Source organism: Frieseomelitta varia, unplaced genomic scaffold (genome assembly GCF_011392965.1).
Source record: "Frieseomelitta varia isolate USP_RPSP 00005682 unplaced genomic scaffold, Fvar_1.2 scaffold_252, whole genome shotgun sequence".
NCBI lineage: Eukaryota > Metazoa > Arthropoda > Insecta > Hymenoptera > Apidae > Frieseomelitta > Frieseomelitta varia.
This window is the reverse complement of record NW_025109982.1, coordinates 151,578-172,210: the sequence shown is the minus strand read 5'-3', so window position 1 is coordinate 172,210 and position 20,633 is coordinate 151,578. Positions and strand designations below refer to the sequence as shown.

Sequence of the window (20,633 nt, the reverse complement as noted above, 5' to 3'; positions counted from 1 at the left end):
TTACGTAAGTGAGTTATTCGCTGCCTGAAAATTGAACCTCGCGTCGAGCGACGAAACCAAGAAAATTGATCGAGACTCGGCTTCGTGGAGAGGTTCGAACGACGTGACACGACGAAACCGAATCGCCGGCTCGGGTCTGTGTTTCTCTTACCGTTTTCGAAACGAAACGGAACGAAGAGCAAAAGCAATTTCAAGATGGGAAGGAAAATATTATCGTCGAATCGAATCGTTCTCCCGCGGAGGAACTCCCGGCTGGAAAATCCAATTAGTTTCATCCGTTCCTACGGCCGGAGTACCGCGCGCGTTTCATCCGCGGGATCGATCGACGCCGCTCCATATTGTCGCGTTTGATTATCGTTTTCTAATTATCGACCGACGTCTGGCAGTCTGCGAGGCGAACGGTGTAATCGGAAGTGGCAATCGGCGGACACGGCGCGATTCACTCAACACATTTTATATTACCACGTTCCTACCAGGTTTCTTCAAACGTGACCTTCCGGAATGGCCTTTTCGGTCATCTCGAGAAGCTCGCCACACTTGATACATGCGAACGCGCGTTTCAGGACATTGGACTTCCTTTCAATGCACTTTCTCCTTCGTTTTTTCTTTCTTTTTTTTTTTTTTTTTTTTNTTTTTCTTACCGGCGTCTCGCGATAAGGAAATGACAAAGCACGAAACATGCTCGTTTTCTGACAGCGTAGGGTGATTCTAAAGCCGTGATACGAAAAGGACGCGTTTACGACTTTAGAATCATAATTCATTTACGGAGGAAACGAAGATTGAAAATTTGTTTGGTACCTATATTTTACGTGAAAGTGAAAATCAAGAACAATGAAACAATTGCGCAGCGGGATATTCGAGTTTGAAAACTTGTTAGGCATATTAGCAAGGATGCCATTTCGGGACTATTTGAAGGCAGATAATTCATCGGTAATTAGGTTTTCATTGATTAGTTTACGACCAAGCCAGAGTCCCAGTAAATAAAAGAGACCCCAGTAAGTGTTTAGGAAAAGGATCTGGAGTGGGGATGTGACAAAATTTCTGGCAAAAGCTGTTTCTTGAAAGCTTGGGCAGTCAAATTAAAACCATCGAGTCGAAACGTTCGGGACCGTTTCTGCCGCTATTCCCGTCAAGTACATGTAAGTTTGACAAATTCTTCGTCTAATTTCCAATTGAACGTGGTCTGAAAATTGTCTCAAAGTTATTATTATGTGCGTCAATGTGTAATTCAAAAATGTGGAAGTAGGTCTTCTCGTTCGAAGTTTCCTTTTGTCAAAAGAAGCGAACTTGAAAGTTTCTTTCTGCCGAGTGCGCGTGTGATCAGTCGAATTCTTCTTTCATTTTCCCTTAATTCGACGAGTCACCGTGTGTACTAGAGAGGGTGAAGCGGTGTACGTAAGTTATGCTTAACAACCGTCATTGTCTCTAGAGACATTGCGATGGAATACCGCGTAATTACACGAAATTGTACGGCAATGAGGAAGTTTGATCGAAAGTGGTTGTTTCGTGATTTCAAGGCGATCGCCAGCTACATTCTCTGCGCGAGTAAACCGAATGCTGATCGACACATCAAACGAACCTAACCTAACTTGCTTATAGCAGCTCTCTCGGACATTTTTTGATCTTTAGGTAATGTATGCAACAAATCAGGGAATGTATGTACGTTCGATAACGTATCGTGCGTTCGACGGTCGGAGTTCACTCTTAACCTCTTGTGCCACGCACGTCGAGAATTTTTTATTTCAAATTGCTACATTTTCTCAGTTTGAAGTATATTCGAATGTAACCCAGGCAAAACAAATGATAAGTTTATTACGTCTGAATAATTTCTATCCAGTGACATTATACCGACGAGTTCAAAAAGGAAAAGAAAGCCATAAATTATTGTATACGATTCGGCCATTCGTTACGGTCCGCATTTCTTGTAATCTCGAGTTCAAACCTATTCTAAATGATATCCCATCGATGGTTGTCTTTGTTTAAAAACTAGATTTATGGATTTTTTTTTTTTTTTTTTTTTTTTTGAACGGGAAAAGGAAAGGTTGTTTCCTCCATCAGAAAATACCATCTCCATTCACATGTATTGTTCGACGAAACTATCCAGGCTTTATAACTTTCCGTCTAGGGACCATGCTATGAACAATCCTTTATTTTGGCAAAAACTTTGTTGTTCTCGTACCCTTGGAACGTGAAACTAGTCAGTCGTCTACCTTGTAGAGATCTGGGTGTCTCGCCTCTTTTAAACCATCGTTTCACTCGAGACTATCTCTGACATGCTTCGAGTTGACTAACTGTTTTTGGGTTTTGCAAATACAAATGGAACACGACGTACGAGAGACCCGAACGTTTGTTACGCTGTTTGATCGATAGAAACGCTCTTGTATTACCGTTACCGCGTTTCTTCGAACAAACGGGACAAAACCGGGTCCAATCGACTCCTCTTCGATTTTTATTCTATCGTACGTTTGCTCGATCGAGAGCTCATTTCCCAAAGTGTCTTTCGTTTCAGTATGAGATCAAGAGATAAAGCACGTTTCCGTTTGAAAGTTTCGTTTTTACAAAATGAAAATAAGTTATTAAGTTAATCCTCGACCAAAGAATTCTTTCCTGTTATTTAGCTTGAACATTTAGTCGTAGCCAATCGATGAGATCAATTACTGCCTGTTTGTTGACCAGATTTAGAAATTTCCAAATATCCTCAGTAAATCATTCGATGAACAATGCGATTTTGAAATTGGCATTTAAAGACAAACGAGGAGCTCTGGCCTTTGTGACGCGCAGCACGAACACGTCTCGATTTTATACCTGTAAACATCGTCGTAGTGCGTTTCGAAGAAGGGTGGTGAAATTAAAAGTGTGGATAGAGGCGGCGACGTAGAATGGTTTAGTCGGAAAATTTCGTCGTCGAAGGAACGTTGTGTCTTGGTCGGCGAGGGAAGCGTGGAATTTTACAAAGGAAGAGGCGTATAATGCATTTATTGTGTGGTAATATCAACAATCGGCGGACGGAAAGGCGATTTCGCGAGAAGCGGATGTCCGAAACGCTCCGAAAAACGCTTACGCGACGTTGAGCAACGCGATTTGTTTTTTTCCGACGTGCGTCGCTGATCCGCGCAAAAGTTGAACATCACGAGGAGAGAGCATGATCAATTCGATCCAATCAAAATTCACACTGCTGAATTATCTTTTCCGGCGTATTTATACATTTTATTCAAAGGTGTGTCCGTCGATAAATACTTAACATCGGGCAGTGCGCGAGATATTTTTCTTCATCTAAGAAGTGCAAGAAAATGAGAGGTCTGCATTCGTTGGAAATTACTTTCGAGCACCTCCGAGGGATAACGAGTTGCGAAACGTCGTCGAGGCTGTTGAAATTGCGCAAAGGAATAGATCGTGGCTCTTCTCCTCTCGCGGAAACGCGGGTCAAGCTCCGATATTTAAATCGAACGTTTGATAAAGAGTGGCTCGATCCTCATCGACTTCGTGCCGATCCCTGTTCGTTGAAAGCACGGGCAAAGTGTTTAGCAGAGCCTTTTCGCGCGTGTTTTCTTCAAAAGCTTCGTCTCTCTGGAAAATAAATCTGGAATTTGGCCCTTTAACCCCTTGCGCTGGCCACTGGTTCGCGAACCATAACGAGTGACCAAACCGTATATATATAATAATTCGTCGCTTCCTTTTTTTTTTTTGAACTCGTCGGTATGATATCGCTGGATAGAAATTACTAAGAAGTGATGAATTTATTACTTTTTCTTTGCCTGGGTTATATTTCAATATACTTGAAATTAGTATATTGTAATTATTTTCTCAGTATTGGGAATATATTTTACCTTAATACGAATAGTAATATTTAGAACCGTTCAGAATTTCGAACAGAATCTCTTTTCCCTGAAAATCATATTTTTGAACACAGTTCTATTAAACCATTTGCGGACCGTAACGAGTGACCGGACCGTACAATAATTCGTCGCTTTCTTTTTGAACTCCTCGGTACGATATCACTGGATAGAAATGATTGAGAAGTAATAAACTTATTATTTGTTTCGCCTGGGTTACGTTTCAATATACTTAAAACTGAGAAAATGTTGCAATTTGGGATAAAGAAACTCTCGACGTGCGTGGCACGTCATTCCAGCGGAAGAGGTTAACAACATACGTGCATCCTCTCCCCCGAAGATTGTTAGCGGCGCGAAAAAACACGAAGTCTAACGCACGATCATCCAATTTGTCGGCGAACTTTTGTGCGCGCGATTGCAGGTTATAAATACAAGACGTAACAGCAGACGTTTATGATCGTGATACCAGACGGTTAATTTACGACAATCCGACTGGCTGAAGGAGCTGTTCGCAGCGACGCGAGTTTGCGTTCGCGAGAGATCGGTGGCGTTGCGTTGCCTCTTCGATCGGGCAGTGTGTTTCATCTCGGTACGACTACGAGGCGTGAGCTCTCGAGCAAGGTTCAATTAATCGTCGTCGCGTATCCGTGCCGTGCTATTGAAGCAGAGAGTGCCTAGCTTCGGTTATCCGATGTTGTCTCCGCGTTACTTTCCTTCCGTTCGTTTGCCAATCGTGGCCCCAGGCCATTGAATACCGGCGTTTCATGGACGCGGTGATCCGTCATTCCTGTCCCATATGAGACGATGAAACGATGTTTGTGCGTCTAGTACGTGGCGCCTTCGATCGTTTCCCTCGATTCGACGTAGCCTCCAGAATATATCCTCCTCGAACCGGGTCGTTACGTATGCGTCAGACGCAAAGAATTGGCCAATTGGTTATACGCGCGATCGATGCCTAGCGTTCTCGTTGATCCGCGCTTTATCTTTCCGGCTTCGGGAGAATTGCCGCCGCAATTTCTTCGTGATTCATCGATTCAAGGGCGGTTGTTCGTCGTTCGAGCGCCTGTGACTCGGCGCCGCGGCAAAATGTTGTAGAGGAAGCTAGGTCAGTTTCAGTTTGTGTTTCGGGTTTCCCCAGCGCGATCGAATTGAGTCACTCTCTCAGACTCAACTGTGTATAGCGGTTGCAACCGCGTTGCACGTTTCGGCCTGTTGTGCGTGTACGAGGGTAGCGTAAATGCATCGCGAACGACGTGTACGTACGTACCATCGTGGCAAACAAGCGCAAACGCGGTTAGAGCCGGACTTTCGTTTCGCTGGTCCGCGCAACTCGCGCGGATAGACAAGAGAGAAAGATAGAGTGAATCATCGCCAGTCGCCGGTCTATATCGCGATTGAAACAATAGCTGCCCGCCCGTTGTGGAGAGTCACTCGCTCCTGCCACGAGAGAGAGAGTGGATCGTTCCGCGAGTCCTCGGCCGCCGAGCGAAAACTCGCGATAGATTAGGCACCGGCAGACGGTGTACGCGTTGTTTGCTGGTCGGCGCCTACTCGCTTTTTCTCGTCGTTGTTGTTGCGTGCCGTGTACGATTGTACGCGGCGAGCCGAGTAGATAAGCTCGGCAGATCAACGTAGACGCACGACAGCGCGACTTTGCAATGCAAAAGATCGTTTCAACTGTATGGGATGTGTCGCGTCGACCGTTTATCGCGACAACGCGGGCCGACAACGTGTTGCTTTTCAGTTTTTTCTCTTCTTTTTCTGCTTTTTATTAGTTACCGAAATAACAGCCTTCGGAGCGGTTCGGTTCGTCGTGACCAACCGACACAAATGATAATGTAACGCAGAGGTCGACCGGTCGCGTGTAAGTAAGCTGAAACTCCTTCGATCCGCTATCTGCCGCGCTCAGCTATTACGTAAAGTTGCTCCTTTTATTACGACGTACACTTGGGATGGTGCCTCGCGCCTTCAAACGCGACTATCCAAAGACGACCGAGAGAAGACTGTATCCCATTTTTCTTTCTTTTTTTTTTTCCTTTTTCCTTTCTTTCGTCTGACGCAAGGTGTACCGCGTCAAGAGAATCATCGCCGAGCCAACAACCGGCCATTCTCGCTGGAATTATCCTACGACCCACATTTACGGTCGTTCTTTCCTTCGTTCTCCCCCCCCCCCTCTCTCTCTCTCTCTCTCTCATGGCGCGGCCGTGCTACCGTGAGATCAAACTTTCTAGCCCCGGCACTTGCTCTCTTCTCTTTTGGTTTCGTTTTATAAACTTGACGATCATCGGACGAGCTTCCGAAGGGGAGGGGAATAGTTTGGCACAAAGACGACGGCGACGATGACAAGGCGATTTGCTTGCGAACATAGTAGCTACATTCTCGAACGCGTCAGGAATTCGCGTCGCGATATAAGCTGTGACCAGTTTTGTACATAACGATCGATATTTAGCCAAGTGCCGCGAGATCTGTCCTTACGACGAAGGATAGATTCGCCAGATCTATCTCTCGTTAATTGTTATCCATTGTCCAAATGCGCAGAAATGAAATAAATTCTCTGCTGTCCGTGAGCGTTCAAACACTTACTAAATTACCTAAACTACGTATAACCTAAACTTGTGGGAATCGTTTTGGAACACTTTGAAATTTGCTACTCGCGAGATTTTACTAATAACACCGGTTCAATCGAGACGAATTGTGGGTTGTTCCTGGTGCACCAGTTAAACAGAACTCTCTCTATCTCTCTCTCTCTCTCTCTTTCGTACCGGGTAACGAGACAGTTAACATAAACGTAACTGTACCTAGCGGTACCGTAGATCGTTCATAATACGGAGCAACACTATTTCTGACAAGCAGCACTATAATTAGAGCACATCGCGCACGCGGGTGAACGAGGATGGCCGGACAGGAGGGAAGGAGAGAAAGAGAGAGAAGATCGTGGACGCGCGGTGTGGCAGGGAGGGGGAAGCACGAAATCGGAGCTAACGAAAGTTTCCAAAACATTCGTCACACACACCGGTCGATCGGTATCTCTGTATCTATTTGTCCCCTCGTTTCTCTCGTCTTTCTTTACAGTATGACTACTTGCTATTTACTATTTACTACGTCGTTGTCGAGCCTTCCCGACGTGTAACACAAGTCGTACGTTGATACTCGTACACTTTCTTTTTTTTTTTTTCATTCTTTCTTTTACAATCGATAAGAGCAAAGAAGTACACAACACACACATACACACACACACACACATATGTATATAAGCGTTCGTATCTTATCGGAAGCTTAATTTCATAAATGCAAGTCTATCGGCGCTAGGCACTTCAAAGATCGATCGCCTTCTTCCGGATAGTAGATAGCAGCGTGTGGCTGACCGATCATGGGAAATTTTTATTTTTATAGCCGGTTAGCGTTCTAGAGCGAACAGATGCGGGGTTTTCACGCGGGGAAAATTTCCCGGTTGTATAGAGCGGGTGATGGGGAAGGTGGTAGAGTCTCAGAACAGAAAAAGAGAGAAAGAGAAAGACCAATCGAATGTGTATGTTTGCCCTGTTGCAGCTACTCGGAGTGTCAACCCGCAGAAACCTGATATTCGGTAGATGCCTTTTGAGAGCCGCTGGCCCGAATCAGCGTGGAACCATACAAAGGCACATGTATGTGAATCATGTATATTCTAAAATATTCATAGTCATGTGGTGTGTGGTCGGCTGTTTAGTTGCTGCTGCGTGCGTTTTTATACGTGCATATATCGCGGCCCGTCGGCTCGTCGGCAATGGCGAGCCGTGGGTTCCTTCTCTCCGTCGGTTCGCCTAAATCAGAACGACGCACGATGGGTTCTTTCCCCCCTTTTCTCCGGCTCGATCCCCTGCTGCTCGCAACAACGCGCCCCGAGATGAAATCCATCCACCGATATGTACGAAAATTCTCTGCCTCTGCTTCTCTCTATCCTCTATGCTCTTGCCGTGCTTGTTTTGTTTCGTTTCGTTTCGTTTCATTTTATTTTTAGTTTTGTCCATGTTTGTCCCGTTGTGTTCATCACTTGCCGGCGAAACGTCGGTGACGAACGGCGTGCCGCTTGTTAGATAACTTATACCGTGTTACCGTGTCCGCTAGAGAGTAGAGTTAACAGATGCGCCTAGTGATGATAGTGGATCGACGTTTGCCACGGAAAATGCAGAGTAGTAACGGGCGTGTGTCATTGCAGGGAATGTGTGACATGTTCATCCAAACACAGCAGGCAAGCAGCGTCAACGGCAGCAGCAGCAGCAGCAGCAGCAGCAGTAACAACACCGTTCACCACCACAGTAAGAAACGCAAGTTGGAGTACAACGTGAGTCAGCCGGTAATCCAACACGCATTGGTCCAATCGACCGGCGACTACCAATTAGACAATACCGGTCTACAACAACGGTATTCCGTGAACGGTGCTAATACCGCATTTAGCTCGCTGCACAACAATAATGCGCTGCAGAAGAGTAGCCCGAACCAACAGACCCTGGTACGAGCCTCGACGATCAAGCTCTTAGACACGTACCAACGTTGCGGCCAGAAGGTTGGTGCGAATTTCCTCTACCGATAAACTCTCTTCTGTGACCCGCGTGATTGTGTCGAGGAAAGTCGACTCATCCTCGTCTCTTTCTCTCTCTCTCTCTCTCTCTCTCTCTCTCTCTCTCTCTCTCTCTCTCTCTCTCTCTCTCCCTCCCTCTCCCCCGCATTTCTTTTTCCGCTCTCAACTTCAACTCTCCTCCCCCCACCTCTCATAATCTTTCTCTCTCTCTCTCTCTATTTGCCTCCCTCTGCTCTAACGTTAACGCTTCGAATCGCGAGAGATGAACGGCGATGATGCACGCTTACATTAAAAGTTCATCATCTCTCTCGCTCTTCCTTGCTACCGATACGCCATTTACCGTTCGACATCACTCTGAATAAGTATCAAAGACGAAGGCTTGAATGCAACAACTCGGGAGAAATTTTCTTCCACTTCTTCGATCCAGCTTTCAACGCGCGTCGTCACTTATAAACGTTGCCGTGAAAACGAGATAGCCTCGGTTTTATTTCGGCTGTTGGGGAAGCACGCCGACCTCCTGAAATCCTACATTCTCCTTCCAGGTGTTTTTCTCGTTTCCTGTGTACGTTTCACCTCGCCTATTCGGAGCAACAGCGACTTCTGCGACCCGAAGGCCAACAACAAACGGCTAATCCGCTCTTCATCCGTTTACTTTGTTTCGTCATCTCTATCTGGTCTTGTCTGATAAGAAAACTTACGTCTGCCGGCGGTATTTGTCTCCGTTTGTTTTTTCCATCGTTGCTGGTTTCCGCAATCGTCCACCAACACATAACAACTCGTCACGACGCGCTAAACATAATGGCGCGCGCTCTTTCTTTCCTTTTCGCGGGCGACGAATGGTCATCGTGTTCGCCATTGTTTTTTCCTCTCCTTGACCGCTTGAAAATCGACGTTCAACACTCGGTCACGTTTGCGCTTTCGGCAACGAATTTCAAAACCGTACGATAAAGAAAAACAAAGAAGAGGAGGAGCAAGTCGAGAGAGTTGCTAAGAGAGAAAACGATAGTATCCGCGTTTAACAGCCGTCGGATTCATGTCGCCTAATATCCCCGATGGACTAACTTTCACGAAAGTGGTAGCCTCGTTTCGCATATCGGCATAAAGAGCGTAAGCGCCTTTTGTCTTTGCCTATCTATCGCGTTAAATGCCACGCGAATCGATACGTCGTTTTCGGACAATTGGAAATGCAATTGGTTTTTCGTTGACCTTCGATCGTGAAACAAAACTACGGATTTGCGATCGGTTTCTCGGGTGATTTTTCCATGTGGCGTCGTAGTAGCTACCTATCGATTGCCTCCAAGGCTATCATTTCATATTTCATACACTCGGTCATCGTGATGTACTTCCATAGTGTAGTTCTTTAGTGGCAAAGTTTCTGCTTACTAAATCTCGCTGTCGAAGATTATCGTCGAAAACGACGTAAAATCAATGCGTATGTAATACACGTTACGATGAACGTTAATAACCAAAAATTTTCCTTCATATTCCACTGACCAACCACACGTACTACGTACGTGTTCGCGAGACTAATTTTCAACGACGCGCGAGCATATGGCATATGTGTGTATGTGTGCTGCATATTCACGTAACACAGACGAGATCACGTCGATTCTGATTCTGGCTTGTGTTTTTGGATTTTGTGTTGCCTCGGCGTCGGGGATTCATCTGAAAGCGTTTCGTTCTGCGTGTGTTCGTCGTTATCGTCCTTTCCCAACTAAAAAAAAAAAAAAAAAGCTATCAAACACTACCTACAATCTCTTAACGTCCAAAAATTTTTGTATAAGGTGTGTTCCTCCTACAGAGAAAAACTTGGTCGAGGGAGGGTAATGGTGACGGCTTGGCAGTCCACTCCGCCAACGCGACGAACGCAGTGGGTAGTACTGTAGTATCGCAGCACCATACACAACAGCAACAACAGCTGCAACAACAACAGCAGCAGCAGCAACAACAGCACAAGCAGACAGGCATGACGGCCCATAGCAAACAAGTAACTAACGCTGCCAATGGAGGCGGTGGCAGCAATCCCCAAGGAGACGGAGATTATCAATTGGTACAGCACGAGGTTCTTTATTCTATGACTAATCAATACGAAGTCCTCGAATTTTTGGGCAGAGGTACTTTTGGACAGGTAAACAACCTCTCTATTTGCAAACTGTTTCATTCTACCTGAAATTAAACGCTCTCCATGTCCCTCTTTTGTGCCTAGGTTGTAAAGTGCTGGAAAAAGGGAACCAATGAAATAGTAGCCATCAAAATTCTGAAGAACCATCCATCGTATGCGCGCCAAGGACAGATTGAGGTACATATTGCGAATCAATTTTCAAGTTGTTAAAACCTGGGCAGATATAGTTTCGATCTTTGATATAGGTCTCCATCCTGTCTCGACTCAGTCAGGAGAATGCGGATGAGTTCAACTTTGTGCGCGCCTATGAGTGTTTTCAGCACAAATCCCATACCTGTTTGGTCTTTGAGATGCTAGAACAGAATCTGTATGATTTCCTGAAACAGAACAAATTTTCACCTCTGCCGCTCAAATACATCAGACCGATTCTCCAACAAGTACTCACCGCTCTTTTGAAACTTAAGGTGAGCTCTGCGTTTGTGTACTGTCGCACGTTGGAACTACTTCCGTGTCGGCTCGTCGAATAATCTTGCGAATGATATTGCTTTTAGCAATTGGGGTTGATTCACGCTGACCTTAAGCCGGAAAACATTATGTTGGTGGATCCAGTTCGTCAGCCTTATCGTGTGAAAGTTATTGATTTTGGGTCAGCCTCCCATGTGTCGAAAGCTGTCTGCAACACGTATTTGCAATCGCGATACTACCGTGCACCAGAAATTATACTTGGACTTCCATATTGTGAAGCAATAGATATGTGGTCGCTTGGCTGTGTGGTTGCGGAATTGTTTTTAGGATGGCCTCTATACCCTGGTAGTTCAGAATACGATCAGATTCGATACATAAGTCAGACACAAGGCCTACCAACGGAACACATGTTAAACAATGCCAGCAAAACAACAAAATTCTTTTACAGAGACATGGACAGTAAGTATCACGCTTTTACAATCGTCTCGAAAATTGATACTCTCGAAGAAGGACAAGTACCGATAACGATCAAATAAATTCCAGGTACATATCCATTTTGGCGCTTGAAAACACCGGAAGAGCACGAGGCTGAAACTGGTATCAAATCGAAGGAAGCGAGAAAGTATATTTTTAACTGTCTCGATGATATTGGTCAAGTTAATGTCCCGACTGATTTGGAGGGTGGTCAACTTCTGGCAGAAAAAGCAGATAGAAGAGAGTTCATTGACCTCTTGAAGAGGATGCTCACAATGGACCAGGTAGTAATATCTAGTTCGTGCTTTAATTCTATGCAACGATCGAAAGACAATAGCCAGTTTCTAGAGCAGGCGAGATCATCATTCTTTTTTTTCACCACCTATCCCGTATTATTTGCAGGAGCGTCGTATAACACCTGGGGAGGCTCTGAACCATGCCTTTGTCACGCTGGCCCACTTGATCGATTATGCACATTGTAACAATGTTAAAGCTTCCGTCCAAATGATGGAGGTTTGCCGACGAGCTGGTGACTTTACTGGAAGTCCAGCGCATCACCAAGCTCCTCCAGCACCTCAACCACCTCCACCGACGTCATTGGTAGCTAATTTCGTGCCGACGACGAACGGTAGTGCCGTAACATTTACCTTCAATAATCAGTTGACAAACCGATTGGTTAGAGAGCACCGGACGCAAACAGGATATGACAATCTGGTTTGTTCATAAATTGTTTTCTTTATCCTTCGATCGCAGCGTTTAACGTTGCGTTAATTGAAATTTAATTTTAAATATTTTGTATAACGAATTTATTTTGTGAATGACAGTGTATACTTTCTTTTAGTATCAAATATACAGCAATAGTAGTCGTCGTGCTACTCAGTACAGTAGCTCGTCTAGCGGATCAAATAGTGGACGAAGTGGAGTGCACGATTTTCCGCATCAATTGGTGCCTAGTCTACTATGTCATCCACCCAGTTATCAGACGATGCCAAGTCCTGCAAAGCACGTAGTTGTTGCCCAAGTAAATGAGACATTGATTTTTATTTTGACTCAATGATCATATATACTCGCGATCGTTTAATCATTCTTCTTCATTTTCATATTCATTGTATAGCCTCCGCAAGCGCAACAAGGTCCGTTACAAATCCAACCATCGATTATATCGCAGCAGGCTGTTGCTGCTGCAGCTGCAGCTGCTCAACAACAGTATGCAGCAGTTCCCGTGTCTATGGTGGAAACTGGGCGACAAATGTTATTAACCGTATGTATCATTAAAACAAACGTCATAATGTTCATGAACGAGTAATTACACGTTTATTCCTGAATTACAGAATGCTGTGCAAACTTCTTGGCCAGGTGGAAGTCGTCAAATGGCTGCTATCGTACCATCTTGGCAGCAGTTGCCACCGCAACATGCAGCCATACAGCAGCCGTTGTTGAGCGATGCTGGAGATTGGGGAAGACCTCTTATCGTCGATAGTTCTGCTATTCTGCAGGTAGACGTTACCACCTTATCCAATAATTACTCTCGATCTCGATAATTAAATCGATCGAACGGTTTTTTAACTAATCTCCCTTGTTTTGGGGAAGGATCAGCGGCCAGTGTTTCCTGTCACGGAAGTATACAATACTAGTGCCCTTGTTGAACATCCTCCTCAAGGTTGGGGCAAGCGTAGTGTTACAAAACATCATCAGCATCATGTGACGGTACCTCAGCAGTCTCAGCACAGGCACGAGCATAAGAAAGAAACGCAACAATTGAGTCCGGTGAAAAAGAGGGTAAAAGAAAGCACACCACCGAGCAACATGAGACGGCATTCACCTTCAAACGGTCATTGGCAACAGCAACCAATGCAGCAACATCATCACAGCAGCAAACACAGCAGTAGTCATAACGTGGAACACCATCAAGTTACATCTGGTCGGCAGCAAACCATTACAATTCACGATACACCATCGCCAGCAGTTTCTGTTATCACGATCAGTGATAGCGAAGACGAAACGCCGGGCAAATGGTGAGTTAGTTTACTTATTTTCGTAGAATATTACAAAGTAGCCTAGAAACTATCGTTCGCAATTGTAAAATTAGAAGAGAAAGCCGTAACGATAACGTTACAGCCAGCCGGGGATATTTTAATTTTCTATTTCATCTTGCTCCGTTAAAAATTTTTTCCATTTTCTTTTTTTTTTTTTTTATAAATTTAAAACTATAATTATACGATGCCTTTCTTGAGATTTATCCGATAAGTTCCATCCATAGATGTTTCCACCGTGGAACATATATATTAGTAATTTATTAGACTAGAAAGTAGTGGAATCATGCATGAATATCATTGACAGCTGTGGAGATCGGCAATGCGGAGCCTGTCAAAATTTGGCAACTCGCCTGTCTGGCGATGGGCGTCCAGTCCGCGAGGAAGTCATTCGAAGGTATATGAATGTAACGTAGTATCACGCAATCACACACCATAGCATTGATTAATGGTTAATAATCGCTAAGAACATGGCGTAACACGACGCTTCCAACCACATCTAAAAATTTAATTCTTTGAAGGCCATTGTCGTATTTCGCATTACCGCACTTGTGAAAATAAGTTGCAGGACTAAAAAATTGCATATAATAAGGGCTATCTAGAAACCCGCGGTTATGGCGCTTGGAGTGTCAATTGTCCCTACTATAGACTAACGAATACTATAACTTACAGCTCTAGCGTTTAATGCCATTTTTTCATGCTCAGTGTTAACGTTATTTTGAATTGTATGGGGATATTCTGTTCTCTGATTGTTTCACGCGCAACTGATCGTGCATATTTTTTACTTTCAGCACACAGTCAACACCACGCGTGGTTCAACCGATGCAACAAACGCATTCGAGTAGTCAGTCACATACTAACGGTCACATATCGGCGCATAGTACGTCTCAAAGAACGCCACGGAAAAATATTATCAGTTGTGTAACTGTCGGTGATAGCGATGGCGAAGCTAGTCCAGGTCGAGCGCATAATCATCTGTACCAACATTTACCGCAACATCAACCTCAGCATCAACAAACTACGCAGTTAATTAAACACGAACCCCAACAACAACATCACGTCAGCAGGTAATTGGATCAACGATTAAAGATATTATAAGGTCATTCGGAACATTTGCATATGACGTCAATACGTTGCTAATTGCAGTAGCAGTTCTGGATATTCGTCTCAATCGCAAAAGAAACGTTTATTGGCCAAAGTACAGTCCGAATGCAATATGGTGAATGTCGCGACGAAACCGGAGCCCGGCGTTGAGTACCTTGCACCACATCCGTGTCACGCGCCAGCCTGTAAAGAGCCACCGACCTATCAGGTTAACTCTTAATTCAAATTACAATCTTCCCTTTCTTCTTCTTCTCCTCTTCGTTTTCCACGCCACTTTTTTTTTTTCGTTTCTCATTTGTCCTTTTTCCCTTCTTTCGCAAGTAAGTTTTAACTGCCAACCGAAAGTTCGTGGGAATATCAAGGAACAATCACGACGATCCTGTTGAATCTGTTGAAACACCTCCCTGAAATGTTTTTCTAGGACGACGCCTATGACATACATGACTACTTCTTGCAGTATGTGACCACGAGTAGCGCGCATCCCCACCTTCAAGAGCAGCATATCGTGTATACGACCGGCACGGACAAGCGGGTATCATGGCCTGGAAAAAGAGCTGAGTACAAACACGAGTACGTTCAACCACCGGCTGCTCATTCCAGAGACCATCAAAAATGGGCGGTAGCGAATACTGTGCATCAGTATAGGTGAGCATAATATCGCATATAATCTCTCACAACCTCACTCGAAGCACGTGACATATCGTGCACATAAATTTAGAAGAACCTAGCCGAACAGATATAGTTAAGCGAGATTTATATATGCATATGTAATTACATCGAACGCATGTAGATTTTTCTCTTTGAATGAGAAATGACCAAACCGATGACAGGCAGCTCGTGTACACGTTGTCGAGACAACAGACTGGCTGCGTATCATGGCCGGGCAAGTAGACAGCATGAATTTTCATTTTATTTCCGAAAAGACCGAGAGTAAAAGCCAATCTGATGAAAGGATCTCGGAACGAATGAATCGACCTCTCTATCTCTCTCTCTCTCTCGTTTGATTCTCTATCGGTTTGGTCTCTGTCCTCTTAGAGGACAGACTTCTTACAGTAAGTAAAGAACGCATGAGAATTGCGTAACCAAGGAATGGATTTTGTTTTGGGTTTTGTAGGCAGAGCCAGGTGGTGGGTTCGGCAGCCCATCCGGGTCATACCCACAGTCATCATGGGCATCCGGCCCACCTCAGTCCTGGGGGCGGCGGCGGGGGCAGAAGTCCTGCAGGGGGGCCTGTAATAGGAAGTGCCCAGCATCTGGGGCAGCCCCTATATCAAGAATACGCTCATGTACGTTCAAGAGCCCATGCCGTGCCACCCCCGGTATACGTAACCGCGGCGCCTTCTCAGGCTCCTACTGCTATCCAGCAGCAACAAGTGCCCACCTATCAGGGATTCACACCCGGGTGGGTACCTAGACACCTAGTTGATGCATGCATGTGTGTACCATTTATTATATTTTCGTTTTAGTGATAGTTCATCGTATATTGTTATACTTTGTGATCGTATCGTAGTAGTTATTGTTGCAATATAATAGTGCGTTCCCGTGCAACCGTTTTATCTCGTTTTCAACATGGCATGTAACGTTGTGAAACGTAACGTTGTGATGTATTTATATAATTCGGTCGGATAATCGATAGTCTTTTCTAAAGAGAGAAAGAAAGAAAAAAAAAAAAGATACGAATGTGTTTTTATTTTTCTTTTTCTTTTTTTTTTTTTTTGGTTTCGTTTTTTACTAGCATTGTTATCTTTTTTTTCTTACCTAAAATGTAAAAGATAATATCATACCATTACGATGGTGCTGTACAGTATGTATTTTATGCTCGAGTGTACACTTGTTTTGTACAAAGTAGACCATTAACTGCCTGCTTAGACAATTGCACAAAGATAAAGAAACGTTTCGTAAGCATAAATGAACGATGTATTTAATGTAAAGAAAGAAGACAAAAAAAAAAGAAAATTGTCGATTACTCGATTCTTTTAAGTGTATGATATATACGTATATATATGTATATATATATAATGTTATCTACTTATAAAACCGTATGCGTGTGGAACGAAGAAATGATCTTTATAAAACAAATGTTTCATTTCCCTTTTTAGAGCATTACGGAGACTTTCTAACGTTCATTATCCCGTTTTTTACAGCTCGTCTCCATTAACGTTGTATGATTCTAGTCGAGCGTTGCCACCACCAGCTCATCACAGCTCGGCCAGACCGTTGCTAGCAAGTCATGCAGCGCATCCACTGCCTGCACATATGCAGCCAACAGCCGTTTATGGATTGGCCCCACTTTCACCGGCCAAACATCAATATCAACCTTCTGGTTTGTGGTTCACCGACTAAATTATTCCTCTGTCTAGTTTCAGAAGAAAGAACAAAAATTATTAAACGGCGTGTGAGCACTAATCCTCGCCGCCTGCCTGCTTTCTTTTTTTTTTTTTTTTTTCCCTCTCTATTTTATTTTATTTTATTTCATTTTTTTTTTTCTTAAACAAAATTTTACAAGATTGAGAAATAACCAGTCGCATCAAAGACAGATGGAACGAAAGGAAAAAGAGAGCTCGTCATCCTTGTCGCATTCATTCTTTGCGAACGTGTTTTTTTACTAGCGAACGAGGGGGACATTTCGCGATACTATTGAAATCGCAGATTAAAACACTAGGCTTAATGTCGTTGCGAAAAGAAGAAAAGTAAATTTCACGACTGAAAAAGACTCGACCGAGTCCCAGGACAAAATCGAAGTCGTTCTTCAACTTAACTTTTTGACAATCCGTCCTTAAACAGCGATATTGCCCCCTTCGAACTGCCTGTCTGTGCTGTCGCGTGGAAAAAAAAAGGGATGTCAGAGATTTATTATGCATAATTTCGATCGAAAGGGGAAGGAAAATGAACATGGCTCCGAGGATTGATAGACTGATCGCGTTTGCGTCGCGTCCTAATACTTTCATTAGCATGCATGATTGTCATACGCTTATCGTGAAACGTATCGTCTTTTTCCTTTCGTTTCCCAGCGAAGTGAATATCGTATTCGAAATGAAAAATAACGAACAAAAAAAAAAAAAAAAAAAAAAAAAAAAAAAAAAGAAAAAGAGGAAAGAGAACGATCGAAAGAAGAAGCTTTTCGATGCTTCTCGTTGCGCAATCGTTTCCTCAGTGAACCATTATCTTGATGATTTCGTAGTCACATTATTCTTCTCAATATTATTTGACAATCCATGTATAATTTTGTCCGACTTAGACAGCGCATATATGTGGCAGTATATATATTATGTATTTGACAAAGTTGTTTTGTATGTTTTCGAACAGAGCGGTAGCGCTGCCGCGCCAAAGGAAAATTTATACAAAAGAGTTTCGTCGTGAACGTTGCCTAGTATTATGCGCAGTTTAAGCAGACAAAATGAAAGATGATCGAGGTCGGTGATTTGGCAAAATTGTTCTGCCAAAATGGTTCAACAGTGAACTAATTATCTTTTATTAAAGTTCAGCGTTAAAAGAAATCAATTTTCTTTGTGAAATAATGACGACCCGTCATATTTTTAATGCTCGTTAAGAAAGTTAATCTTAACGCGGCTAAAATCCAACGGCTATTGGCCAACGAAATTTTCGTTGGACCTGAGATTTTTGTTATCGAGCGTGTGACAACGCCTCGACGTATTTTAAAAGCGTTTTCTTTCAAACGGGCTATCAATGAGGATTCCCGTTCTTTATATCTTATAATTCAAAAGGAGCTGATCAATTACACACGTACACACACAATCATAACACGACACATTGATTTCTTATAAAATGTGTTCTGAGTTTTGTCGTTGGATTTATTTCACGATGTGTTGTAGGTATGTTGATGTAATTCCAATGTAAGTAGTCCTCTCTCGGAGGATGTAGCAAAGTGTGTTTGGGTTTATAATCGATTTCTTCTATTTCGATTTTGTTTGGAACATGTTTGTAAATATGTTTGATCGTATGGTGAAACTTGTATTTGACAAATGCTGCGCCTCCTCGCAGCAGCTTCATTATTTATTTTTATTGTACAATTACTCTTTATTTTCTTCGTCATAACTATTACTATTACTATTGTCATTACTATTGCTATCATTACTATTATTAATTGCAATTAGGCATCACTGATAGATATTTGCACTAACAGTTCGTAGTTTCTTTTTCGTAGGTAACCACGTTCGCGTTAGAATTTGCATTAGGTTCGTTTTAAATGAGATTTCGTTGCACTCGCAACATTCTTGAGCGATTCAGCATTAAACTTCTTTCTCTTCTCGTCTGTTGCGTTTCAATGTTTTGCATTTTACCGAGGATTATTAGTTAAAGGAATGTACGTGTCGACGTACGTTGCACAAATCTGCGGTACACAACGATTAGCACGGACAACAAGGGGAGATGTGTGTGTAACAATACGCGAGAATTTGCGTAGGGTGAGAAAGAAACGAAACGAAATACATGCATATTCGATTATCATCGCGATCTTAGCTGTTTCGTCGGAGAAGAAGCCTTCGTTTGCAAATATTTGTTAATAATGTCAGACTGCACACATTTCCTTTTTCCTTCAGCGTACATTCGATTCCTCTTGTTATGATGAGAACGCCAATGGAGCAAACGGTGTTTAGCTTTATCCACTTTCGTTTCTTCACCTTCGTCGGATCATGTTCTTCCTTCTCGCACTTTTTTTCACGTCAGTATAAAGAAAGCAATTTCTAATATCTCATTAAGGGAAAAGAAGAAAAAAAAGCTATATATATACATATATACATATACGGTATATAATTGCAATTCTTCGAACACATAGCATTCGATGTACATGTGCATGCCCAGGATGTCGATTTGTACATAATAATATCGCGAGTGGTTCTCTTCCTACATTTTAAATGTTCGAACAGCTATTAAGAGTGGATTTGTACACATAATTTTACAATTCGCGAAATACTTTTTTAAAAAAAAAAAAGTGGTTTTTCTGCGTGCTGACGTGTATCCTGTGGTTTTTAATGGAATGACGCTTAGGCATTGTTTTGCTAATTATTTTATATACATAGCTGTACGATAACATACGAGACATTAGCTGTGGTACGTCGATTAGAGTGAACCATGTCCAGAGTTTAACTAGAAATATTTTACACTTAGAGCGAGAATGTGAGTAATCGAACGCGATTAGCATGATTGATAGAGAAAGAGGAAGAGAACGAGAGAATGGTGAAAATGACATTTTAGATATGTTACCGATGTCATGAGATGAAGTTTTTCAATATCCTGCTGATTTATTCATTTCGATATTTTACTTATTATGTCGGGGGCACTTATCGTAAAAAAAAAAAGAAAATCTGTAAGGGCACTTATTGTAAAAAAAAAATACTTTTTTTTTTTTTTTTTTTTTTCGTGGAACGTCTATTCAAATATCTGTTTATTATGTGTATCACGTTTATCGAATTGGCTTCGTTGGCTTTCTTTACGCGTATTGTGCGATGTAAAAAATTAAAAAGAAAATTAATCACGTAACCAAGTCGATGTGCCTGTTCAACGATTAATCGTATTTACATTTATATTTACTGCAAAACCGAGTAAACCCGTAAATATGTCTATAATAAATATGTGTATAGTGTTAACGTATTGAGTCGGCCACATCCGGTACGAACATACATTTATAGTTATACGAAATACGTTTGCACGCCTACATGTACATATATATATATATGCTTCCGTATAAATGGTAGAAATTATATCGCATAGAGTGGAAACTTATCTTTTCTTCTCGGAAATCGTGAGGAAACAAGAGTCATATCCTTAGATTTTTCGTATTCTATGTAGAAAAAGGGAGAATAGGAAGAAAAAAAAAAAAAACTGTTGTCGCGCCTGTATGTATAGACACATTTTTTTGTTTTCTTCGTAGAAATCGATATATGCACAAACACACACGTAGGTGATGTGCACGCAACAGTTTTACACATGGTAGTCATACCTACATTTTTTTTTTTTTTTTTTTTTTTTTTTTTTTTTTTTTTTTTTTTTTTTTTTTTTTTTTTTTTTTTTTTTTTTTTTTTTTT

The 20,633-nt window shown here is 42.6% G+C and overlaps 1 protein-coding gene across 3 annotated transcripts in view; it reads left to right on the top strand.

Moving 5' to 3' along the window:
* Positions 1-20,633, top strand: part of LOC122528577 (homeodomain-interacting protein kinase 2) — a 33,518-nt gene that overhangs the window by 1,711 nt on the left and 11,174 nt on the right. Inside the window, exons 2-19 of one of the 3 annotated variants that reach the window (XM_043653860.1) lie at positions 7,383-7,477; positions 8,029-8,376; positions 10,193-10,519; positions 10,598-10,690; positions 10,759-10,977; positions 11,065-11,437; positions 11,522-11,736; positions 11,855-12,166; positions 12,294-12,473; positions 12,567-12,713; positions 12,784-12,948; positions 13,043-13,467; positions 13,793-13,882; positions 14,277-14,552; positions 14,632-14,797; positions 15,011-15,234; positions 15,704-16,024; positions 16,734-16,912. In XM_043653860.1, the coding sequence (XP_043509795.1) occupies positions 7,424-7,477; positions 8,029-8,376; positions 10,193-10,519; positions 10,598-10,690; positions 10,759-10,977; positions 11,065-11,437; positions 11,522-11,736; positions 11,855-12,166; positions 12,294-12,473; positions 12,567-12,713; positions 12,784-12,948; positions 13,043-13,467; positions 13,793-13,882; positions 14,277-14,552; positions 14,632-14,797; positions 15,011-15,234; positions 15,704-16,024; positions 16,734-16,912 (4,114 nt within the window). In that variant the 5' untranslated portion in view covers positions 7,383-7,423. Of the gene's footprint in view, positions 1-7,382; positions 7,478-8,028; positions 8,377-10,192; positions 10,520-10,597; positions 10,691-10,758; positions 10,978-11,064; positions 11,438-11,521; positions 11,740-11,854; positions 12,167-12,293; positions 12,474-12,566; positions 12,714-12,783; positions 12,949-13,042; positions 13,468-13,792; positions 13,883-14,276; positions 14,553-14,631; positions 14,798-15,010; positions 15,235-15,703; positions 16,025-16,733; positions 19,527-20,633 lie in introns of those variants that run through there. The other 2 variants (XM_043653861.1, XM_043653862.1) reach the window with 2 other exon arrangements.